At 37.9% G+C, this 27,472-nt stretch overlaps 2 protein-coding genes across 2 annotated transcripts in view; one reads left to right on the forward strand and one right to left on the reverse strand.

Annotated features, from left to right (window-relative positions):
- LOC140141182 (uncharacterized) overlaps window positions 1-27,472 on the reverse strand; it is a 574,562-nt gene that overhangs the window by 312,766 nt on the left and 234,324 nt on the right. The gene's annotated exons all lie outside the window — the stretch shown is intronic.
- On the forward strand, window positions 1,146-26,314 carry LOC140140497 (MORC family CW-type zinc finger protein 3-like). The gene is made up of 15 exons (XM_072162255.1): window positions 1,146-1,411; window positions 1,511-1,583; window positions 5,857-5,989; window positions 8,196-8,416; window positions 9,879-10,068; window positions 13,510-13,657; window positions 14,672-14,803; window positions 17,134-17,259; window positions 18,064-18,161; window positions 18,338-18,448; window positions 19,038-19,172; window positions 21,517-21,594; window positions 21,923-21,986; window positions 24,477-24,590; window positions 25,847-26,314. The coding sequence occupies exons 1-15, from the start codon at window positions 1,376-1,378 to the stop codon at window positions 26,312-26,314; spliced, it is 2,127 nt and encodes a 708-aa protein (XP_072018356.1). The 5' UTR covers window positions 1,146-1,375.

Here is a 27,472-nt window from a genome sequence, read left to right on the forward strand (position 1 = left end):
GGGGGGGGGTGAAAAAAATGACAACTTTTCCTGGGAAAGTGAGGGGCCTTTTGAGATCTCAAAGGGGGGGGGGGGGACAAAAATTTTTTTTTGCGAAGATGTTTTTGCATCAGGTCCACCTATGACAAGTGTTTGTGAACGTTCCCGTATTAGGCTATTCCGATTGATTTAGACAATGGAAATCGATCTATATGGGTCTAAGGGAACAAACCAAAAGATCGATGACGTCCTATAAACGAAACTAGTTTCGTTTATGGGGGGAGGGGTAAAAATACTCGATTACGTTTGTACAAAAACATCGGTATGAAGAATGTGTAATTATTATTATTATGTCAAAATTTTCAACATTTCTTTATTACGTTTTTGGCAGGGAGGGAGGGGGTTGGCTGAGAAACGAAACTAGTTACGTTTGTAGGACGTCATCGATCTTTTGGTTTGTTCCCTAAAGCACACCACATCGTCTTCAGTAAGCCCCCTAAGCTGCTTCAGTAGTTCATGTAGGCCTACATTATTCATACCTAGAATATTTTCTCAATTTGAATTTTATTTTTTGGATACCACCCAATATGAATCATCGTATAGATCCCTATAAGGCCAAATAAAAAAATAAACATGTTTCACGTCCCCTCCCGCTTCCTTTTTGAGGTTTCTTCAATGATATTTTTTATTTTTTGAAATTCAGTTTTTATAACTTTTCAAAAAATATGTCGAGGAAGGAGAGATGCTTTCTATAGCCTTGATAACATACAAGAAACACTTTTATACGGTTTTATAGTTAGAGGGGGCCTATCTCTCAGAACAATAAATATAAAGAGGCCTCCTCCTTTTTCCAGGCATTATTGTATACGATATAACAGCTCAAATTATGGGTATTTACACTGATTTTGCGATAAAAAAAAATAAAAAGCCCCATCTTCTTCCTTTTTTTCAAAAACCCGGACGTGAAACATGTTTTTTTATTTTACTTGGCCTAATAGGCCTACATGTCTACCATTACACCTTTTGCGCAGTGATTTGGTGTACTGCGCCCTTATGGGGAGTTTACAATCAGTCACTGTGTTTGCGGATGGAGTCTGTGCTGAGGTCTGATACTGGTATACTGGTAACTGTGTAAACAATAATAAAGTGACTTCATGCATCAACAGCTCGGGCAACAGCTGGTTCACCACGTAAAACTTGTATGGCTCAAAATTCGGACCGCTCGCCATTAACAGATGGACAGATAGTATGATCAGTTTGTGAATGAGGACATCGTATAAGTTCCTTGTACTAGGCAACAGCTACCAACAGAATCAGTGACCGGTTATAATAGAATCTGACATTTTTGAGAATTCATGAATTGCGGGTGCAGAAAAACGAGAGAATAGGAAACGAAATGGAGGGCCAACTAAAGGGCATTCGGCAGATTCAGGTAATTTCGATAGCTACACCACTATGACATGATCATTTTGTCCATGTTTTGTCACATTGAATGATTGGTTCACATTGTTATTGTACTATTCATTTTCAGACACATCCGAATTACCTGCAATCGAATAGTACCAGTCATAAATGGCCGTTCAGTGCGGTGGCAGAGTTGATAGGTAAGCTTTAATCTGTGATGCCATATGGTGGGCCTTATTATTGTATTTGGTCAATAAATTCTAAGCTAAGGCGAATGGTGAAAAAAGAGCTGATTGTCCTATACAAGTGCATCAATAAATCGATGAGCATTGCCTTCTGGTTCTGTACTGCCTACCCGGTTATAAAACAGAACTTGAAACCAGTTAAAATTTCAAGGATCCTCAGCTGGTTCCTATAGTTCTACTGTAAGGGACCGTTCACAAACACTTGTTAGGGGTGGGGGGGGGGGGGCTGATGCATAAAAATTAATGCTAATTTCATTGCTAATCTGCCCCCCAGTCCATAAATGATAAAGGTCAAAATTTTGAAAAAAAAGTCCACTTTTTCAAAATCAGCCCCCCCCAAAAATATATCCTGGTTAGGCCAAGTAAAATAAAAAACATGTTTCATGTCCGGAATTAAAAAAAAGGAGGAAGAGGGGGCTTTTTATTTTTAAATGGGGCAGATTTGTAACTTGTGAAGATGTCACTTCAAAATCTAAAAGATAGGCCTATAGAATGTGTACAAAACCAATACTTTTAGATCGCAAAAAATAATAATATTTGGGGTCTTTGATTTTTATGCTTTTTGGAAAATCAGGGTGCTTTTTTGGCTAATTAAATTGTGTATTCTAAACAGCCCTAATATAACCTGATTATCACTAGAATGATCAAACGCTTTTGCATCAATAGATGAATTTAGAAGGAGTTTTCATGATGAAATCCACTAGTAAACAATCCATTGGATGAAGTCACCGAACTTTTGAAGGGATTTATTTTTTGAATTTGGGTATTTGCGAGAAAACTATACCAGCAAGCCACACAGTTCTTTTATGAGCTCATAGTCAAAACACAATAAAATAACAATCTATAACATTGGCAGTAATACGTGGTTTAATTGAGCCATTTTTGGCTGAAAAATTGAGTAAATTTGTGCTTGTGTGTTAGTGTGTACGAGAACATGATGTCACCACTTTTAAAATAAAATTCGCCAGAAAATTGAAAATAATCACAAAACAAAATAATCAGCACGAAATGAGATTTCAAAAATGCAATCTAACCATGGATCTAACAACCGGATGGACTTGGTGTTTGAAAATAGCAGCAAGTTGAAGTGAAAAAGTATTGCATTTTTGTGGTAAAAGACTGGTGGTGAGCAGATGTGACTCATTTTACAATGCGGGGGGTGAAATTCTGAGTATTAGGCCAAGTAAAATAAATAACATGTACATCTTCCCCATCCTCACCGATTTTGGAGATTTTCAGATATTTTTGTTGTTTTTCTTATTTGCTTGTGCCCTTACTTTGTTTCTAAAATTGTTATAATGAAAAAACATGTAAATAAGTTTGTGGTTATCATTATCATTTATAAACACATTGCGAACACTTTCTTCAAGCTAGGAGTAGGGTTTTGGGGAAATAACAACAAATATTATTACGCACGAATGGAAATACCCATCCGATCGTCTACCCAGGGTAAGGTTACCCAGGGTAACCTTACCCTGGGTAGACTCTATATTACATTGTAAAAATCTGGATATATATCCGTGTGCTGTTACTAACACAGACAGGGTATATGACGTATGACTTCTTGCCAACGCGTAATGTCTATGAAAGTTATACGCCTATGAACATTATACATCTTTTGCAGTGTCAACCCAGGGTGGCCGTTGAAGACATATTGTCAACTTCAGGTAGTTAGTTTAGTGTGCTGGTCAACCTGGGGTACTCACGATGTACACTTTAATACACATATATTTATGTGAACTTGAAAGATGAACATATATAGTTGAAATGCTACATGTTGGGAAATTTCGATATGTGTAATTTAGGCGCTCAATATATATATTGTCAAAAGTGTTACTGTACAGGTATATTACTCAACTTTCTATTACCCGGTACTGGTATATATTTACTTTATTCTTCCTTTATCTTTTTAGTTTCTTTATCTTTATAACATTCCAAACACCGCCAAACCCGTCTCTTCTCACTCTTCATTCTGCACTTACACATGTTATCATGGTTATGGATAAATAAAACTGTACATATTAAATTGTAAATACCAACTTGACTACCGGGTACATATGTACCACGGCCATGGCCACGCCACGGACGCCCGTGCTGTGTAAACACTGGGAACGCTGCATGATGTCATTCATGAACTGGTCATGCTGTTCGGGGGTTTCCCACACAAACACCACCAAACATTAATGATTTGACCCCGGTGCGGCTTTGCAACCAACGGGCGTGTCACGCTGCATGCATCAATGATGATATTGTATGTTCTTTTACTACTCAGACCCCAGTCCCATCACTCTGTTGTAGCACATTAGTGCCGCATACGGTTACCGGTATTACTTGGAGGACAATTGATGTTCTAGTTGATATGTTCGTTATTTATTAATGTGCAAACTTGAATGAAGATGTATATAGACCTCGCACACTGTACAAATGTCCTTATTTAACGGGAATTAAATGTATAAGAACAGCTTTAGGGTGTACATACATGGTAACTCTATATCAAAGTCCCTATCACATTGTCTACCCAGGGTAAGGTTACCCTGGGTAACCTTACCCTGGGTAGACGATCGGATGGGTATTTCCATTCGTGCATATTATTACTATCAAGAGGGGCCTCCCCATTTTTATGATCAATGCCTCATTTCAAATATTTAGTTTTAGTTTTGGTTTTGGTTTTGGTCACGTGGTTTCCTATTGTCCTGCCTAACCACTTGAATCATAAGATATCGAACTCATTGTTTCCACTTATTGTTTAAAACCGAACATTTGTGTCAGTCAGTTTCGGTTTTGGTTTCAGTTTCTTTTAAGTGGTGTGAATCGTAAAATTATTTGATTTGAAGTTACCTACTCTAAGTATACAAAAGAAATGTTTAAATTTCGCAGTGCAATATTCACGAGGAGAGAAATCGAGCATGGTAATCTACATTGAAAGACGTGGTTTACAAAACCGAATAAGTCTAGGCTAATTCACCTGTGAAAAAACATAGACCCTCTAAATATTTGCATTCGACCTTACAAAAGGGGCCACTATTGTAATTGTATACGTGCTATAAACAAAATCGATTCATGTCCTTAATCCCATGTAGCAGAATCGATGGAAGGCCATTATATGACCTCTAATAACCTAATGAATTTTACTGAAGCAATTTTTACTGCAAAAAGTAGAAGATAGAGGGGAAAATGGATTGTGTAGGTTGTGTGTGTGTGTGTGTGTGTGGTGGTGGGGTGGTTGGAGGGCAAGGGGGATATGGGCCGGGAGAGAGAGAAACAGATGAGAGAGAGCATTGGAAGTGAAAGAGAAGGGGAGGAGAGCTCGAGATGAAGATATCGAATGTAGGGGAGGAGGAGGGGAAAGGGGTAATTTAGGAAGAGGTGGTGGAGGGAGCCCCTCTTAAAGAGGTATGGGTTGTGCTTCCCGCGCGCCACACACTAATTCATAATCAATTCATCTCCATCATCTTACATCGCTTATGTTTCATACAAACAAACAAATCCCCACCCCGCCCCCATCCTTCAATATACGCTACATGTATATGATTTCTAGGCCTAGAACTCGTGGAGTGTAATATGCCACCTACCTTCGACAGAGAGCATCAACTGTCGTCCATGGGATAGATTTCGATATCAATCATGATAATAATTATGTTAGCACAATAGGCTATTGTATACTTCTGGTTATATACCCTATACTGTGTCCTCCCAGCATAATAGTGTTATGATTGCAGAACAGATCAGCTCTACTTTTTTAATCCCTTGATTTTTGGTTTCTGAACAAAAGAGAAACCAAAACTAAATATTTGAAATGAGGGAGTGTGTTGACAAAGCCTTTGTAGTACATTGATATCATACAAACATTTGAAAATTATACTATTAAGATCAAGATCAACTTTGACAGATGTTTTAAAGAGGAAGCCCACCAAAGCAGTTGTTCTGGGGTGAACCAAACCTGCCTGGTTATCAAATTAATCAATTACAAGGTTATCTCTGAATTTGGCAGGTGCTAATTGATGCAATAACATTAAAACATCACTTAGCACAGGTTTGTCAAATTAGGAAATTATATCTTACCACTGATTAATTTGATAACCAGGCTGGTTTAGTTCACCCCAGAAGAACTGCTCTGACGGGACTTCCTCTTTAACAACTTTTAACCACTGTGCTTATTACAAACGCTGCTTGAGCACCACTCGCCTCGCTGTTAAATTGTAATTAAAAATGTCCTCTTTTTTTCCAGATAATGCTTATGATCCAGATGCACGTGCCTCAAACCTGGATATTAATTACGAATCGTTTTGTAGTGGTCCGTGTCTGACATTTACTGATGACGGCAATGGACTGGATGCAGAAGGAATGCATAAAATGTTTTGGTAATTAAGTAGATTAAGGTGGTACTACTCCCCTTGATAAATTTGTGACTATTTTTGCATTTTTCTCAAAAATAATAACACACTGGTAACAAAAGTTATGTATTATAGGGGCAAGGAATCCAGTTACTACACTGGAATTTCAGTGTTAAGTGAGCACGGTGGCCTAGCCGAACGGGCACTGACTCATAATCGGAAGGTTGCGGGTTCGAGCCCCGGCGACGCCATCGTGTTGTGCCCTTGAGTAAGGCACTTTATCTCGATTACTCCTCTCCACCCAGGTGTTTAAATGGGTACCGCATTCTTAAATGCTGGGAAGGTAACAGACTCGCTGTAGAGGAGGTGTAGCGATCCCCTATAGCAACATTACATGGAGGAGTCTGGCCCAATCGCCAATGAAAGAGAGATGGGCACTCCGATCACTGTTTATACAGGATCGCCTCCTTTACCTTTACCTTTACCTTACAAGACAAGCAGTACGTTATTTATGATAAGAAAAGAGATACCGCTAGGATGTACCTCATTTCTTAACATTTATAATGAACCACTTGTCTTAAATCACTGAAATTTCAGTGAAGTAATTGGATTTCTTGCCCTATAATATACTTAAAGTCATAATGTACGATCTTTTTCAGAATTTACCTTTATTTTTTCAAAACCGATTTTTTGGCATATTCGTAATACTTACACATGTTCTAACTTAAATCTATGAGCAAACTGTCAAATTCGTCCTATTTGTAGTAAAACGGGACGATTTTCTGGCCACGATCGCAAACCGTAGTCTCCTACAAAACTAGCTTGGTTACGCTCCCTCCACATGTGGAGGGAGCGTATAACCAAACTGGCCGCTGTGGGAGACTAACTCTGAGGTCGCACTCGCTGTCCTAATCCAAATAGTGCGAGATGTTACGAGTGATAGAGGTGAAGTTTATGATGTTGTTTCTTTGCAAATTCCCAATGTTTTTCAGCGTCCAAATGTATTGGGAACTTTCATAATGATTGTATATTATCATTTTAGAAGGAAAAAAGAAAAATCTAAAAATTAAAAAAATCGTACATTAAGGCTTTAACTTTTGTTACCAGTGCGTAGTTCTTTTTGGACCTTTTGTATTTTTTTGCAAGGGGCCTGGGATGTGCAATAAACTATTTAAAAAAAAGCTGGTAATGGGATGAGGACACAAAACACATCAAGCAATAAATGATATAAGAGGATACCTTGAATATGAACAACTGGAATGAAAAAGAGCAAGGTACACCAACTGCAACTTGACGTGGGAAAATAAGTAAAATACAGACTAGATGGTACGGGGGGGGGTCTTAGCTACTCTAGAAATTGAGGGTTGCCCGTCATTTGAATAAAATTGCCTGTCCTAATTTGACCTTTAAAACATTTACCAGACTAGACATCTATAGCCCATTGGGGGTTCAAAGAGTTCAAATATGTACTGATATGGCCTTGTCCTACAAATTGGGTCTACTGAAAAGGGCAATTAGCTTCTCAAAACATACAATTTATAATATAGCATCTGTCAAAGGCATTAATTTTGCCCGTCCCAGGAGCAAACTGGCCGTCTAAAATGACGGCCAGACGGGTGGATAGCTAAGACCCTGACGGGGAGGGGGAACAAAATAGCAAATGTAGGCATTAGAAGTAGGTAAAGTTCGATAGCCAAAAATGGGGGATGAGGCTGTGGATCACAAAATGCCCTTTTAAGAAGCCATTAAGGGTGGTCTTAACCCTGGAATTATGGAAACTTTCGGCTTCATAACTGCTAAATTATTAGTCTAAATTTTGACCAACTTCACCAAAAATATTTGAAATTTGGGCTAAAATCAGGCTTTTTATGATTTTTTTGAAAATTTTGCATTTTTTTGTTACGTTAGTATCGAAAAATTTGGGCCAAAAACCCGCTTTTTTTGGACTTTCTCCAAAATGAGCATTTTGGCCCAAATTGGACCTCACAGATGAATTCATCAAGTCATTTCCATTCTAAAAATGTATACTTTTATATTCTTTAGACTAATAATTTAGCAGGAAAATGAGGCCCTAAAGTTTTCATAATTCCAGGGTTCAGACCAACCTTATAACTTCAAAATCCTGGTTATTGATATTTTTTATGAAAGCAGACATTACAGCACATTTTATTTAAAATTTTGTCCAATATAATTATGTCAAATATTGATTTCTGTACTTAACTCTTTTTCACAGTCTTGGTTATAGCCACAAGAAGGACATTGATGTGCCCAAACATCTTGCCGTGGGCCAGTACGGCAACGGCTTCAAGTCTGGCTCCATGAGACTAGGCAGGGATGCTATTGTCTTCAGTATCAAGAACAATACAAAGACCATTGGGTTCATGTCACAGACATTCCTGGAAAACACAGAAGCTGCCACTGTAGTGGTTCCTATAGTATCATGGAATCTGGCTAATATCCTTTTTTGTTTTTCGATACAATGCACTTGGCCGGGGGGGGGGGCACTCACATGTTAAGGTGGTACGGGTATGTGCGGCGGTCAAGGGTCCCTTTTTCAGGCTCTCCGGCAATTCCTTAAAGGCCCATATAAAATTAACAGATGTGGAAATAGGAGTATAAAGTGACCAGTAGATACCAGTTGCAGTCCTACTAATTCATGGCATATTGGATGGCCTAGGGGAAAGTTAGCCCATATTAGCAAGACTATCCTTGCCTTCAAGGTGAAACAAACCTACTCATGTTACCCTCTGGCCATGGGCTGGCCTGGTGTCAGATCTTACCCAGGGAAAGATGACATTCCAATATATGCCTTTAAGCCCCACATTTGAATCTAATCCAGTTCTTTGAGCCTCAAACTCTGACAATTGTAGCTCTTTAAGCTCAAATTTGGAAAAAATTTGGAAATTTTTAGCTCAACAGCCTATAATTTGGCCCAAATTTCAGTTCTTCAAGCCCCTATTTTGCCCGAAAATCAGTTCTCAGTTCCCCTACCAAAATTCAAGTTGAGTGCCCCCGGCACTTGGGCTATGTTTCATCTATGTTGATCAATATAGCCTTAAAGGGAGTCAACGGCAATCACAACATTATGCCATATATGTTAGAAAAATAATTATCAAGCACGAATCACATGGTTTTATTTCAAACAAACTCATAGTGACCATAAAAATGAATAAAAAATGCATCTCTCAACACGTGATATTCAAAATTCCCAGGCACAGAAATTGTCGAGTGCAATGACGTCCAAGTAATACAGTGAAGGCTGGCAACAATTGAGCACAAATAACCATTATGTCATTGCACTTAGACAATTTCAATGTGGGAATATTAAATATCGTGTGTTGAGAGCTGCTTGATGAGTAAATGCATTTTATGAGTTAGAGTTAGAGTTGGAGTTAGAGTTATACATTTTAGAGTTTGATTTAGAGTTACAGTTAGAGTTGGAGTTACTCTTGCTTGATAATTATTCTAACATATAAGGCATAATGTTGTGACTATGAGCTGATTCACTTCCTTTTTCACACAAGGTGACTATTGGGCATAGCATTTATAGAAAGTTTTAACAACTGAAAAATTCAAGTCGGTTTTGAAATAAATTTGGCTTCTATGTCTTATTCCACTTTTTGACTCACCCTGTAAATATGTGACAAGATCAAGGAAAATGAGTCGGATGTCGCTAATATTAATTTACAGATATTGGCAAAGAAAGTGTTAAAATGCTTTTGTTTTATATTGTTTTCAGTGATTGATAAATTGACATAACTTGGTAAAGAAAAGTGGGGTTTTCAGTTTCTGAAAGCTCTAAATGTCCTCTTTAGAATCATATGTAAAACTCATTTTTGACATGCAACTCATTCCCTTCCTTGATCATGTCACATATAAGTTTCTAAGTTATTTGCCCTTAATGTGAGTTTCTCACATCAGATAATTCCCAGTGCGGATGCAGAACCTAGTTTGCGTGCCATCTTAGAACATTCTATCTTTACAACCACCAAAGAACTGTTTGAACAGTTTGAAAAGATTAGTGAACAGATGACCCTGCACAAGAGAACAAGGATGAACAGTGAAAGGGTCAAAGGTACAAGGATAATCATCTATAATCTGAAGAAGTGAGAATTCCAAGTGTAGTCACAGCTGCTGAATCAAGTCGTCGGGCAAAGTGCAACACTATCATATTAAAGTGCTATAGAATGTAATAGCTGCCTTTTGTAAAACACCTATTGTTTGCAGCACAATCCCCTATGCTCATTGTAAAATGTTGATGTTCTGTATACTTTCCTGATAGGCCACTAAGCTAACCCCAAGATATCACCTTCACATGCAGTTGGGTGTTTTCTAGTGTTATTTGTTTAAAAGTAAGTACATTTATTGAAATGTTACAAATGGCAGCTATTGCATTCTACTGCACTTACGATAGTGTTGCACTCTGCCGACGAAGTATCCCATCATGCATTGCAGTGTATCTACGTACTCTATAGCAAATGTAAAAACAAGTAAGAGCTGCTTTAAAGGGGTATTTCGTGATCCTAGCATCCTCTTTTTATGTCATTCTTCAGTAGGCAGATATCCATGAAAAAAGCTTATTCCCAAAATTTCAGTTGATTCTGATTTTGCGCTTGCAAGTTATGCATGATTATGTGTATTACACTGCTCCATAGACAATGTGTTGTAATTTCGTTCTGGTGCACGGAACGAAATTCAAATTTCATGATATCTTTGCTAAACGAATTAATCTGCAAGACATTTTTTGCACATAAACATTATGTAGCCTGAGGTTTCCAGTGATATAAAAATCTCAATTTTTTTATAGAAAAGTGGGGGGGGGGATGAGGCTGTGAATCACGAAATGCCCTTTTAATAGTGAGAGCTATGGATAGTTTCACAATATACTTGCTTTTTTTTTTTTTTTTTAGAAGTGATTTAAGTAAGTAATTGAAAGTTGAAGTGAAAGATTTTGCATGTACCGTAACCACTCGGGTATAAGCCCACCCCCTAGATGGCAGATTTCACTTCAAAAATAGGGGTGGGCTTATAACCGGGGAGGGGCTAGTACCTGCATTTAGAAAGTCATCGTTTTATTTTGAACCTAGCTCCCAGAGATCATGTTGGTCAGGTTGAATTTGACTTAGTTAAACTTCTAGATATCCAAAACAGGGCTAGGCAGCTGAGACTCAACCACATGTACAATATTTTCCATTCACAGGGCCCTTCTTATCTTACCCAGTTTTTTACCAAAATTTCTGATATTCATTCTCATGCCAATAGGTCAAGCTCTTGGAATTTCCATGACCCAAGAGTTGGTTCAAATACCAAAAAATCTTTTTTCTACCATGCAACTCTTGATTGGAATAACCTACCTTCGCATATCAAATCCATTCTGGACAAATGTACTTATAAACATGCTATGAAAAAATACCTGGCTAGAGTTGGTATGACCCATGAGTCTGCTGAATTTGTGTAGCTTACTCCTTTAGGTCCCCGCCTTTGTTTTATCTTATGTTTCGCACGCTCCCAGGCATCTTTTTGTTCTTTTTGTGGGACCCCATTGGAATTAAGTCTACACAGGAAGCTAGACTTTATGGGTCATCCTGGCAATTCGACATTTTGGTGTCTTTTTGGTGTGCAGCTTTTCAGTGTGTTAATTTTTTTGTATGTTTCATTGTACAATTTTATGTCGCTTTTTGCCAAATAAATATGAATGAATGAATGAATGAATCCCCATTTGGATATGCCCAATGTACCAGTAATTTCTATCATCTACGTCAATTTCTTAAAAATTCTAAGTGTGGAATGTTAATCATCAACTGATGTTTTTTTATATTTGTTCTTACATGTGAGAGAAAAGCATTTATTTGATTAAAGAACTTGACCAAAATTTAGTACTGGGCTTACAGCCGAGTGCACCCTTGTTTCCAGAATGTTTTGAAAAATAGGGGGTGGGCTTATAGCCGAAGGTGGGCTTATACCCGGGTGGTTACGGTACTTTCTATGGCATAGGCAGTCATATTGTAGTTATGGTACTGCTAAGCATGATGGGATACGGTTTTCAACTGCTGTGAAGTGTAATACATTTAGACAGGATTATAGGTTTTTGTACATAGATTAGCTCGCATTATCCTATCTGCTGATATTAGAACACCTGTTAATGATATGATGAGTATCTTACAATGGAACAAACTAAATGATAGATGGACTAACCAAATGTTGGTTCTAATATTCAAATGCCTTAAAGGTATGGCTCCAAGTTACATATCATCTCAATTTAATTTCATGTATAGCATGCATTCTAAAGGCACAAGGAGTCAAACCAACTTTAATCTCCACGAAGTGTCATGGAATATTAATGCAGGGAAAGGACTTTTAATTCATGTGCTGCTAAAATTTGGAACAGTCTTTCTGCTGATATTAAATGCAATTATGAATCCATGAGCCTCTCTCAATTTAAGCATAGGATTCATTCTTCATAATTTTGTTTATTCCATCTGCATCATAATCTATTTGTGTGCTCATATGTAATTTTTAAGTTGTATCGTAAAATAATTTATATTATTTACATTGTATGTACAGTATTTATATGTAATTTTAAATTTGTTTTAACTTAAGAATGTTGTACTTTTTGATGCAGGGCCTCCTTGGAAATCAGTGTTTTAGCATTGAAGGGGCTACCCTGCCTAAAGAAAGAATAAATAAATAAATAAATAAATATGTGAACATGTGACATAAACCGCTTGCCCAATGATGAGCACAGGGTCCTATCTGATACCCTATGCTTGCAGCTCTGTTGAGTCTTGCGGGGCAGTGATCGACTGGCAATTCTTTGTTGGTGTTGTTTCCCAGCCCTGCACTCCATGTAGCTGTGGTTCGCTGGCAAACTTTGAAAATACCCCCTTTGCATCTCATTTCATGAATTTTTCAGGCAAAAAATACACTTTTTTTTTTAGCAATTTCATGAATTTTTTTTGCTCTTCGACAATACCCTCATGTTGTTGAAATGCGAACAGTAGCTCAAAGTTAGGCTTACCCACTTTATTGTGAATGTTTTGACAAGTATGCCTACCCATGGAGCGCAGGGGCTGCAGGGGTTGGTTCCAGGTGCGGTCACGCCGTCGTGGAACATGCTGGTCGAGCATCGTAGGTTTATGCCTGGCGCACAGTATGCGTATGCAAAACAACTCACCGGAAATACTGGGTCTGTCGGTAACATCACAGGTCAGAGATTTGGTGTTCAATTTCAAGTCCAGATTTTAGCCATTCTCTTCTCACATCTCGTTTTGCCTTTTGAAGAGCATCCAAGTTCCATGGCATATGTGGATGTAGGGTGACCGTTAGTACGTGCTTATTCCGGAGCTTCTGCAGAACTTGTTCGGTAAGATCCGGGGGTAAGATCATCCAGGCTTCCCAACTAACTTCTACCTCCTTGAGAAGTTGGAAATTGTTTCAATATTAAATCCCCAATGGAAGCCATTTGGTACATTTCGTTACAATTGACTATAAGTGTTGAATGATGTGTGACAAATTTAAGTAAGTTATTTTCTTGTATTTTATGTCAGGGATGCAAGCAACCGTCTAGAATTTGACTTCATGAAGGAAGTGAATGATATCATCATTGCCGAGGAGTATGACTTGACGCACCCAGCGGTCAATATGGATGAACCAGATGATGAGAGTGACATACCAAAGCACACATATTCATTGAGGGTAAGTTGTAGTCCATCTGTTAAAGACATAATGTATGATTTCAGTCAAATTTTACTTTTATTCTTTGCCAAAAATTATTACGTAATATTAGTAACAACTGTCACCGGCGTGTCCAGGATCTGTTCCTGCGGAGGGGGCTCAGAGGGGCTTTTAGAGTTATGCGGGAGGTTTAATGGCTAAAATCGCCCAAAAACGGCTGATTTTACATGATTTTTAACAAAGTGTGTGGGGCTTCAGCCCTCAAAGCCGCTCCCCTGGACAAGCCACCGACTGTTAAGGAGGTTTTCTGATCTGATCATTTTAAGCCAATGATGAGGTAAAATGAAAGAAAATCACTTAGCCGCTTAACAGTGGAGCTCTGGAGAAATTGGTAGATAAAACTGGGAACTCATTAAACACGACTGTAAGGCCAAAAAAATATATTGTTGTGTTGCCCTCAAGTGGGAAAATGGGTGAGTTGGGTCGGACGGTCGGATTTCTTTTCTTTTTTTAAACCTTCAGTTTTTAAAAATCCCTCAAATATTAAATAATGCTTCTTCAATTAGGGACATTTGTCAATTTTGACTTCTGGATACCTGTTAGACATCAATTAAAGACTAGTCTTTCAATAAAATATTAATTTTAAGTAAAAAACATTGATTTTTGAAAAAATCTGTAAAAATCATCATTCAAAAAAAAAATTGCGACCCTGATTTTTCAGGATTTAGGGTCGGACGGTTGAGGGCAATACAACCAATTTTTTTTGGCCTAATTAAAGCACTTCTGGCTTAGTTTTTCACAGGGTATACACCGTAGGGTATTACAAGCACAGAAAAATGTAGAAATTAAACAAAATTGAGGATGTCCTTGTGATCAAATCAGCACACATTGCTGCATGATATTTGAGACTTTGCATTATACTCTCTAATATGGATGTAGATCGGAAATAATTAGATTGAATAAATAAAATTCCTTGTGTAATATTTCATTAATTTCTTTATTAATAGTGTACACTATTTTTATTACTCTTCCCAGGCTTACTGCTCCATTTTATATATGAAACCGAAGCTTCATATCTACCTTCGGGGGAAAAAGGTCCAGACCTTGTTTGTTGAGAAGAGTCTTAGTAAAACTGAGAGAGATACATACAAACCAAAGAATGTCCAGGTATGCAAGCCCCCAGGGGTGGGGAGGGTATGAATATGTCCAGACCTTGTTTGTTGAGAAGAGTCTTAGCCGCACAGAGAGAGATATACAAACCAAAGAATGTCCAGGTATGCAAGCCCCCAGGGGTGGGGAGGGTCTGAAAAGGTCCAGACCTTGTTTGTTGAGAAGAGTCTTAGCCGGACAGAAAGAGATACATACAAACCAAAGAATGTCCAGGTATGCAAGCCCCCAGGGGTGGGGAGGGTATGAATAGGTCCAGACCTTGTTTGTTGAGAAGAGTCTTAGCCGGATGGAGAGAGATACATACAAACCAAAGAATGTCCAGGTATGCAAGCCCCCAGGGGTGGGGAGGGTCTGAAAAGGTCCAGACCTTGTTTGTTGAGAAGAGTCTTAGCCGGACGGAGAGAGATACATACAAACCAAAGAATGTCCAGGTATGCAAGCCCCCAGGGGTGGGGAGGGTATGAATAGGTCCAGACCTTGTTTGTTGAGAGGAGTCTTAGCCGCACAGAGAGAGATATACAAACCAAAGAATGTCCAGGTATGCAAGCCCCCAGGAGTGGGGAGGGTATGAATAGGTCCAGACCTTGTTTGTTGAGAAGAGTCTTAGCCGGACAGAGAGAGATACATACAAACCAAAGAATGTCCAGGTATGCAAGCCCCCAGGAGTGGGGAGGGTATGAATAGGTCCAGACCTTGTTTGTTGAGAGGAGTCTTAGCCGCACAGAGAGAGATACATACAAACCAAAGAATGTCCAGGTATGCAAGCCCCCAGGGGTGGGGAGGGTATGAATAGGTCCAGACCTTGTTTGTTGAGAAGAGTCTTAGCCGGACAGAGACAGATACATACACACCAAAGAATGTCCAGGTATGCAAGCCCCCAGGGGTGGTGGTTGGGGGTGGGTGTTAAACCTTCATTTTGGTAACATTTGGGGAAGGATTGGAATTCTGAAAGCAACCCATACAGAAATATACCAAATTTAATGAAAAAAGATCTAAATTGGTTATAAAGTGATGGTCACATTAGTATTATTATTATTATTATTATTATTATTATTGTAAAACATTTATATGGCGCTCCACAAAGCACAGAGCGCCTTACAAAAAAAACATATACAAAATCAATTCAAGCAAATAATTATACAAAGCAATTCCAACAATTGAAGCAATAACATACAAAAACAAGCAGCAAAACTAATCTGGATAAAGATGGGTTTTGAGCATGCGCTTGAACCCAGACACCGACTCCACCTCTCTGATCTCAGTAGGGAGCTCATTCCATATTTTGGGAGCACCTATGGCAAATGAAGTATCCCCAGCTTTTCTAAAAGAGCGAGGAACCCAAAGGCAGGTGAGATCAGATGAGGAACGAAGCCGAGATCTGAGACCAAGCGCAACACTACTATTCAAGAGATGAATTAGATCAATCAGGTAACCTGGAGCTTGAGCATTAATGCATTTGAAAATGTACAGAAGTAATTTGAAATGAACCCTTTGTTTAACTGGAAGCCAGTGAAGCTCGTCAAGTAAGCTGGCAGAGGGCTGGTCCCGTCCACAACTAAAAACCAGGCGCGCAGCTTTATTTTGGAGGCGCTGCAAACGCATAAGATCTTTGGCACGTGCACCTAGTAAAAGCGAATTGGCGTAATCTAGACGAGACAGTACCAACCCTCTGACAGCATTGTGACAAGCTTCCTGTGATATGAAACGGCGAATACGCCACAGATTTCGTATGTGAAAATTACCAGAACTTACCAGAATGGTCATTTGGAGTCAACTTGCAAAAATATCATTATGTAAAACTTTTGGTTGAAAATTGGTCTCATAAATGGTTCAAAGCCAATTGCAACTATTATTAACAATTATGATTCTAGTTACAGATTTGTTAAAACAATTTTGAAAAAGCAGCCCTTCTCTACTGAGAAGCCCTGGGATGTATGCATTATGCATGAAAATTGGGTGCAATTACATGCACGTATTTTGGGGGGGCTTTTGAGTTATGTACGTTTTACAAAAGTGTTGTTGTTTCAGCCCTCTTTGCAACATAACTCAAGCGCCACAGCTAGGACCTACAAAAGTATATCTGTGTTGAATTCTTCTGTACACTCGCTTTGAAATGATTAATGCAATTTTTGCCAATGCTCACTACCATTTGCAAGATACTGTGAACTACCAAATCGTAACAGTTTAAGATAGTTGCTAACCTTAATGACGTAAAAGACCTGTAAGATAAATAAAAGCTTTCAGTGGCATCGGTTGAGATTCATTAAGAATATTTCTCTTTGTAACACTGATGATTTCCTCGGGATGATTTCATTTTGTGTTTATAGCTTGTTCCAGACAAACCAATCAAGATAACATTTGGTTTCAATCCCAAAAAGAACCAGTATGGCATGTTGATGTATTATAAAAACAGGCTCATCAAGCCGTACGAAAAAGTTGGATACCAGTTGAAGGTTAGTGAACAGAATTGTGGGGTTAAGTGCAAAAAGGCCCTATCTGTAATAGCTGTCTTATAGACATTTTGTCTGTGACTTCACTTAATCAATGAACTTGGGGTCCAGAATAATATAAAGAACACATGTTTTTCCAGGGTGCACTCAGCTATATTTTTACCTCAGTTTTGTCTCTTTGAACCAAGCTTCCACAGAACAATGTTTAAACCTATAAACATTTCAGTTTTAATCCTAAAATGCGAAATAATGGGGTTATCCCCCGGGTTATCCTTAGTGTAAGAGAGCACAAAATACTAATAGGATTAGGGTTAGGGTAAGGGTTAGGGTTAAGGTAGGGTTAGGGTTAGGATTAGAGTTGGGATTTGTTTGGTATTCTCTTACATGAAGGATACACCAAATAATGTGATTACGCATGGTAGTCACATAATTTGTGGGATGCGGTGGCGGTGCACACATTCAAGTTGCATTATCAGGGGTAGGGCTGGCAGGTTAAAACAAGGGACAGTGATAGTTTGACCCTGGTGATAGTGCAGTCCTTTTCCAGGTAATATGGCCAGGGCAAGTTGATACAATTTTAAGGGTGAGCCCTAGCGCATGTTTAACCATCTAGGTTTTCATACCTAAATACATGTGTGTTAAGTAAGATCATTGTATTAATGACTTTAATACCTAAATAAAATGGTCTGTAAAAAATGATTCGTGCACAGAACACGACTTGCACCGCTATTATCAGCTCTCACAGTCTATGATGGTTTTAGTACATGCAGTAATTCTGATCCCTGCTTCATCTTTTCTTCTTTCCAGCCTGATCAGCGTGGTGTTGGGGTCCTTGGTGTAGTGGAGTGTAACTTTATAGAGCCAACACACAATAAACAAGATTTCCTGAGTTCCAAAGTTTATAGGTGAGTCATTCTGCAGCTATAAGATAATTGCATGTCAAATTTCTACTTTCTGAAAAATCTGAGGTACCAGGTCTTACTGTTTGCATCTCCTCCTTGCATTAAATAGTTTTAACTATTATTAACTATTTTAAGTGTTAAAACACCTTTTGTCTCTATTTTCTTTAATGTTGTTGCAGTTGTTTAATAAAGGCATTGGGTGAAAAATTGAATGATTATTGGAATGAGAAAATGGGCAATCCAGAAGGCGAAATAGTGGATTTGGTTAATCCAAACCCAGAAGAGGACATGTAAGTAATCTTATAATAAGGATTCTTGAGTTACGTGAGAATAAACATTGTTTTGAGACAGCTGTGTGTCTATCACTCGCCTTGTAGAACATGAGAGATACCATTATTTTTATGTTGAAGCATTAAAACAGATCAACTGTAATATCATGTTAAGATATATTGTACATCCAAAATAAAACAAAAAATTTATACCTTTCTGTGGGGTGATGGGAATCTTAGTTGGGAGTGGGCTGCCTCTGATCGGGTTTTAAGTGATGGGTGTCAGCGCAGGTGTATAAAATGCTTGGTGTTCATGAGAACAGTGTCAATTTACCTTAACTTTTCATTGTAGTAAAACCTTAAATCTGTGGTCACGCCATATACACTGGCTAATTTTAATGCATATGTGCAAGGGGCATCACTCAGCTAGATGCTTAGTTTTTTAGCAAATATAGAAAGATAATTGATGTACATAGCCCTTAAACGGTATACACATTCCCATGTGAATGCTTTTGAAAAAGTTCTGAACATGGGGGTATACCGTATTTAGGATATATATATAAGTTTTTACTTCAATTTCTTTCTTTTTAATTATGTATCTGTCAAACAGTCATCCAGACGATAATTGGGTACAATGTGATCGTTGCGACAAATGGCGTAAGCTGCCACCAAACGCAAACTTAGAAGTCGTGGAACAGGAGGATGTAGAGTGGTTCTGTGAGATGAACCCAGATTCACACCATAGGTAAGTAGATGAAATGAATGTGATAGACATTATAACCAGAACCTGAACCAGAACAGGAGGATGTAGAGTGGTTCTGTGAGATGAACCCAGATTCACACCATAGGTAAGTAGATGAAATGAATGTGATAGACATAATAACCAGAACCTGAACCAGAACAGGAGGATGTAGAGTGGTTCTGTGAGATGAACCCAGATTCACACCATAGGTAAGTAGATGAAATGAATGTGATAGATATAATAACCAGAACCTGAACCAGAACAAGAGGATGTAGAGTGGTTCTGTGAGATGAACCCAGATTCACACCATAGGTAAGTAGATTAAATGAATGTGATAGATATAATAACCAGAACCTGAACCAGAACAAGAGGATGTAGAGTGGTTCTGTGAGATGAACCCAGATTCACACCATAGGTAAGTAGATGAAATGAATGTGATAGATATAATAACCAGAACCTGAACCAGAACAAGAGGATGTAGAGTGGTTCTGTGAGATGAACCCAGATTCACACCATAGGTAAGTAGATGAAACGAATTTCATTTCATTTCATTTCATATTTATTCAAAATAACATTGTGGCAAATAGCCAAATTGCGTTACTTTTTACAATATTAAAACATCAAAAAATTATTTACTATTATTACACATAAAAGTTATTAAAATACATATTACAAGAAATAAGCATAAGAAAAACATATAATATATTGCACATAATTATAAAAGCTTATCTCCACACTCACCCCATCACACCACACTCTCACACACCCACTCAACTCCTAAGCACACCTCTTACTCCCAAACACAGTGACCCCAAATAATATGCGTGACACACCAAATTATAATAAGCATCAAATAAGCATAAGAGAAACACAAATATTAGATTGCACATAATTATGAAAGCAAACCCCTTAACTAATCTTATCTCCACACTTATCCTCACATACACACATCCCCTCACCCCCTCTTGAGCACACCTCTTACTTCCAAACACACCCCCCCTAAATAATACGCATACACACTAAATCACTCAATACACTCATATTCACACTCATACACATACCATAAAAATTTCACATCAAAATAACTAAATTAAATTGCATCAAATTGTTAAACTGCATCATTGGGTAAAACAAAACATCAATTTTTAAGCATTAAGTAAGTTGATGAAGTGTGGAATTAGACTCTTTCTGAACCGCTCAGTTCTACAAGGTAAACGAGTGATGGAATTTGAATTGTGCAATTCTCTGCCATGAATGTGATAGACATTATAACCAGAACCTGAGGATGTTGGGTGGTTCTGTGAGATGAACCCAGAATGAAATGAATGTGATGCACTACCAGAATCCGACTTCAGCATTCAAATTAAAAGTTGCTATCAATTTCCCTCCATGAGTGTGTGTCATTGTCCATTTCACATAAACAGCAGAGTATGAAGGTAGACAACGTTCTTCAAACTTAAATCCTGGCTGTGGATATTGGTTCATTAGCTCTAACACCCATTCCTGCTTTTTGCTATCAGAAGTTAAAGAAGAAATGAAAAAGAAAGAAGTCACTTAGCACCCACATCATTCAAACCTTAGCTCCCCCGCATGCCAAGCACACGATCACAGCATGGTAGCTACACGGGTTACACTACCCGGTCAGCGATTCCGTGAGCATATAACACTTAGGGTGATTGCGTCATCGCATACCCTGGGATTCACGCATGGGCAGTGGTTTTCATCTTCATATTTTGTGGTATCTATGACTGTTAGGGTTAGTGAGATAATTAGCATTCAAATTACATTTCAAATTGACTGTTTCACATACAGGGGAAAGAAGAATTACGCATCGCACACTAGCACATTTAAACATGAATTTACAAATGGAAACATAACATGCATAGGCAGATATACCAGAGAAAAAACTCCGGACATACCTGCTCAAAGCGGGACTTGAACCCCAGACCTCTCGCTTGTCGGGCGAGCGCTCTAACCACTGAGCTACACAGACTGTCCCTGATAAACAGGACTCAAGTCTGGTACTTATGGATATGAGCAGTCAAGGGTGAACAGTACAAACAACACATTACACACCAGTGTACGAGATCAATTAATGATGCTTACCCGCTCACCCGCCGATTAAGCATCATTAATGTGATCTTGTGCGCTAGTTGTAATGTTTCCATGTTTCCATGTTCCAGTGTATGATGCGTAAGCCTCTTCCTCTGTTTGTTTCACATACATAACGGTGTTTGTGCTAAAAGCACATGTTTGTCAAAGTGCCATATCTTGCCGATTCACATAATGACTTATCGTGAAAATTGAATTGCCTATTGACATGAAAATAACTTGTATAAACTTTCAGCCGTTGTGACATAGCAGAAGAACCAGAAGACGTAGATGATGCAAGATCTTCATACAAAAAGACGTTCAAGAAAAGACAGTAAGTCAGTTTAGATAAAGCAGGATGATGTCCTTTGTCATCCCATGCCATTTCCATCTTATATATGTGACTCGATCTGTTTCATGGGGGCCAAAGGGGGCATTTTTAAAATTGAGTTGTTTGTCCAGAATGTTTAGTTTTTGACTTTTTATGGCAATTTATCTACAAATTATTTGGATCTCATGTTGAATTTGGATGTGTCAGACTCATCCATTATCAATAAAAACTGATGTATGCACTAAAGCCTAAAGGTATCAATCATTTTGATACAGCTTGTATAACTCTGTGTGTAAAATGAATTTCAAATTTTACATTTTTTTCTCCCCAGGCAAGCGGCTCAAGTGGCTGATTACCTACGCAAAAAAGATGAAGATGCCCGCAAAAGACAAGAGGTACTCAGAGCTGTAAAGTGGTTTATTCATGAAAGTACTATATAGATGAGTGCATTACTATGAAGGTTTCTCTTTAAAGGAAGTCTCCAGCAATAACAACATTATGCCTTATACAGGGCTGTCAACTTTTTGGAATTGCTTGGCGTGAGACAGAGGCGTTCATTTTGTACCATGATTATTTGAGCCACGGCGCTCGAGAATGTGTAAAGCGGGGGGAGGGGGGAGGTAGGAGCAACAAATTATTCATGACGATGCGTGAGATTTTACTCATTTCCCAGCTTTTTGCGTGAGATTTACTACCTTGGCGTGAGAAAGTGACCCAATGCGTGAGACTCACGGCCAATGCGTGAGAGTTGACAGCCCTGCTTATATGTTAGAAAAACATTGACCATAACAAAACAAATAAAAACAGCCATTTCTCAACACGCTGTATATTCAAAGTTCCCGAGCGCGACTGTCTGGTGCAATAATGTCATGGTTATTTGTGCTCAATTGTCACCAGCCTTCATTGTTTACTGGGACGTCATTGCATGATGTCATAGACAATTTCGGCTCCCGGGAAATTTGAATATCATATGTTGGCAAACAGGTGTTTTTACGGTCGATATGAGCTTGTTTTTTAAAAAACATATTAGTGCTTGATTATTATTTTTCTTATATATAAAATTTAAATCAGTGAAAAATTCAGCATGCATCTTTCCTTTATAAATGGACATGAGATTGTAATATTGTGATAATAACTCAAAATGAATTATGTAAAAATAATTTTACAGTGTATTTCATCACAATTAGATGATAAAAAAGTCTTTAAAAAGCCCTGAAGAAAGTCCAACAAGGCAGCATTTTATTTTTGTGATGCAGACGACAGATCTGCAACAATATTTATACCAATTAGTTAAGGGGGTACTACACCCCTGTGGTCAATTTGTGACTATTTTTGCATTTTTCTCAAAAAATAATTACACCCTGGTAACAAAAGTTATGTATATTATTGGGGCAAGGAATCCGATTACTACATTGAAATTTCAGTGACTCGAGGCAAACGGTTCAGTATATATCGTCGGACGCATCACATACTGGTCTATCTCGAAAAACACGCATTTCGAGAAAATCGCAATTGAAAATCTTCGTATTAAGTTAACCTTTCTATAATTTAATTAGACTATGGATTTTAATGAAAGTGGTTTTAAATTAAAGCATATACTTAACAAATTTATTTGAGTGGAATTTTGAATTATATTTATGTATGCAATATTGCTTAAAACTACACTAAAGTTGTAGTTCTGTATGTGAAATAGTTAATTTCCCGATATCGTATTTAAAATTCGTTTCATACTGGTCTATCTTGGGGGCTATCTCGATTTCGCGAACAATGATGTGACTTTAGATGCATCACATACTGTCCTATCTCGAGATAGACCAGTATGTAATGCACTTTCAATACGATATTGGGAAATTAACGATTTCACATACAGAACTACAACTTAAGTGTAGTTTTAAGCAATATTACATACGTAAATATAATTAAAGAGTCCACTTAAATAAATCTGCTGAGTCTATGCTTTAATTTAAAACCACATTCATGAAAATCCGTAGTCTAATTAAATTATAGAAAGGTAAACTTAATACTGAAGATTTTCAATTGCTAATTTCTAGAAATGCGATTTTTTTTCGAGATAGATCAGTATGTGAAAATACGTATTTTGAAAAAATCATAGATAGTTTAAATTCAACATTTTATAACTAATTATCTAGGAAAAATTGAGGTCTGTAATTTGTTGTATTTGAAGAGCTCCGTAAAAAAGAACTATATACCAATTTTCTCAAAAAAGTCAAAAATTCAAGATAGACCAGTATGTGATGCACCCGACGATATGCTAGGAAATGAGGTACATCCTAGCGGTACCTTATTTTTTATCATAAATAACGAACCGCTTGTCTTGGGTCCCTGAAATTCCAGTGTAGTAATTGGATTCCTTGCCCCAAAAATATACGTAACTTTTGTTACCATCGTGTTATTAGTTTTTGAGAAAAATGCAAAAATAGACACAAATTTATCGAGGGGTGTAGTACCCCTTAAATGAAAATGAAATGGGGAGTAAAAATGCTTAAGGATGCACACAGGATCGTGTTTGGCTGGAAATTTTTGAAATTTATCAACTATATCTTTTAAATTAACAAAAACAAACATATGAGAGTGTACATTTATGGAATGGAAAGTGAAAGAAATTCCATTTTATCTTCGAAATTTGGACATAATTACCCATTTTTGAAAAAGGTCCAAAAACATGATTTTCCACCCAAAATTTCCGGCCCATCATGAATCAGTTCCTTTCCTTTCATCTTTTCTTTTCCAAAAATGTAAACTTTCATTTACTTGTTTTTGTTACTTTAAAAGTGAATATAAAGTTTTCGAATTTCCGCCAAAACAATCCTGCTTGTATCCTTAAAAGTACCCACCTTCTCACCGTCACTTGTTTTGTGTTATAGAGGGCCAAAATAAATGAGGAGAAAAAACGTCTCCAGCAAGAAAAAGTTCAGCTTGTTGTGGTGGAGCAGCAGGTAGCAACACAAGAGCAACAGGCTAAACAAGCCAAAGAAATGGTAGGTCCATATCAGAGGTTGATTCAATGTAATCCCAGCATGCAGTATGATATTAGGTGCAATGTGATAAAGGAGCCATTTCAACACCATTTCACATTCAAATTTATGTGCAAAATAAGAACCAGTAGTTTTGATGGAATATTCATTGCGACTTTTATGTTTTGAATTGATAATTGGGTACGGGTAATGTTTGTTGATACATTGCTACCAAGAAAGTTAAAAAGTCGTGTGTATTTAAAACAATGATAGACATTTTATATGCTTGGGAAAAGAAGGTGGAACCAGCCAAGTTTTCTTGCACATGCATGCATGCAGACACATAGCTTATCTTGTTGTATAACAACCTTGACCATGCACAGCAGGAGCCCAGCATGATGTTTTCTGAAAATAACCATGTGTTTTTCAAACATGCTGTCAGTGGCTGCAATGTATTCTGGGCTTACATTTAATCAACCTCTGGGTCCATATCCCTTTTATCTTTTTTTTTGATAAAAAAAATCCTGGATTGGCTCAGTTTTGAAATTGTGATTATTTTTTCAAGTGTAAAGATTTTTTTTGGCGCTCTGAGAGTTTGATGAGAAGTTCAAACCTTCCCCTTTTCCCTTCTCTCCCCCATTCCCCCTCAACCAATGTTGGGGAGACTGGAGAGCCGAATGGGAAAAGTGCTTTAGAACTGGGGGAGAGGCGATTTGGATTTACATTTAGTATGCCAGAGTGTGCCAACATTAATTTCCTTGATTGTAGGGGTCATTTGGTGTAGTTGTTTGTGGATCTAATTTTATTTTGTCCAACATAATAAACTAACATGGCACAACACCCAAAATAGAGAACGCAAAAGCATGTGACATTTGTGATCTGGGCTCTACTTGTGGCACTGAGTGGGATTTGCAAATTAATACATACCGTATTTCGTCAAATAGTCGCCAAGATGTTTCAAAAATGCCGATATTTCCATGCTATCTTGTGTAGTAAGCTTACCAAGTTGTCCACATGGTCGATAATAGCGTCAATAATTGGTGAAAATCTGGATTGGAAACCCGGAAATGAACCACAAGTCAGTGTTTCTAGTTCATAGTTCGTCATTTTAGCGTGAGTTTTAAGTTTAACTAATAATTTTAACGGGAATTATCGTTTTAAAATTGACCTTGAATAAACGCCCCCTTTGGGAAAATGTAACGCCCCCGGGGCATTTATTTGACGAAAGGTACTAGTTTTATTCTATAATATATATTTTGTGTCCCAAATTGATTTCTTAGGAGAAATTGCGTCAGCAGTTAGCATTGCAAGAAAAGCAGCTCAGAGAACAGGAGCTGCAAATACAGCAAGGTATTGCAGGGTCTTCCACTCAAGCTGACCCAGAACAGGAGCTGCAAATACAGCAAGGTATTGCAGGGTCTTCCACTCAAGCTGACCCAGAACAGGAGCTGCAAATACAGCAAGGTATTGCAGGGTCTTCCACTCAAGCTGACCCAGAACAGGAGCTGCAAATACAGCAAGGTATTCCAGGACCTTCCACTCAAGCTGACCCAGAACAGGAGCTGCAAATACAGCAAGGTATTCCAGGACCTTCCACCCAAGCTGACCCCTGTAAGTATATAGGAGTGTATGTGTTTTTTTATCAACAGTGGCAAACAAAGGCATCCCTCCTGAGAAATCTGTATAAACAAAGAAGATCACAGGAAAATAAAGTGGTACAAGCTGGGGGCCAAAGGCAGCCAATTTGAAACTGAGATAAAGGTAAAAATATGGAGTAACAAACAATAAAATACATAAGAAAATAGACATCAAAAAACTTTAGAACCAAGTATGCTAGACATTTGGTGTTTTCAGTAAATGATAGCCTATCGTATGTATGATGTAATAATTACAGTAATTCAATTTTCAAAAATGCCTCCTTTGGCCCCCATGGACCAGATCGTGTCACATATGTGTAATCTGAGCACCCTACCCCTCCCCCCCAATCGATTTGAAAATTTAGAAAATCTGATAGGAAAATTGCTGAGAAATGACTTATGCCCTTCCAATCAGGCCCGGTGCCCCCCATCATGATCGGTGCCCCCCTATAGGATGACTCACGCTACACCACTGATCGAAAGTTTGATATTTTAGGACATCATCCTGCTACAACAATGTGGTTATACATTGAAAGGAACGATATGTTTACTCCACTAAAACCTGAATATTTTCTTTGAATGCTGTGTTTTTCTATCATCACAAACATTTCTATCATCAGGAATATTAAGCCAAACAAAATAACATGTTTGTTTGTTATTTATTTGGCAAGATCATTAGAATACAAAAACAAATTATAGAAAAAGAAAAATCATTACAAAACACATCAATGTGACAAATTAATTAAAGCTGAATTAAATCGGCCACAAAGCCATTTAAGATCATCAGGACACACAGACGAAATAATAACAAGCCGGGATAACCCATTAAGCCCGTAGAAAAGTAAAGCTTATTTCTGATGGGGTCCCAAGAAAAGATGAGAGAACAAAAGGCCTACAAAGTGAAATCAGACATCTCTTGGCTGAGAGAGTTGCTGGCCAGATGTTGTTTGACACTTTGTTCAAAGCAGACTTGATATGCAATCCCTTGTTGTTTGATGGGAGTTCATTCCAGTCCAAAATGGCTTTGTATACACCACATTTCGCCATAATGCATTCTAGAAACGCTTGCTGTTAGAATAAGAAAGATTTTAATGCTAAATTGTTGCACATTCTAGGGAAGCGTGGTTACCGTTTTGAAATAACTGAGTGAGAGGGTTTTCAAGAAAATATTTTCCTGTCAAAACTGAAGCATCCTCTGTATAAAAGAAAATATGAATATTAACTGCACATCATATATAACGATTCGTGATACTCAATTGTGGCACATTT

Source organism: Amphiura filiformis, chromosome 19 (assembly GCF_039555335.1).
Source record: "Amphiura filiformis chromosome 19, Afil_fr2py, whole genome shotgun sequence".
Classification (NCBI taxonomy): domain Eukaryota; kingdom Metazoa; phylum Echinodermata; class Ophiuroidea; order Amphilepidida; family Amphiuridae; genus Amphiura; species Amphiura filiformis.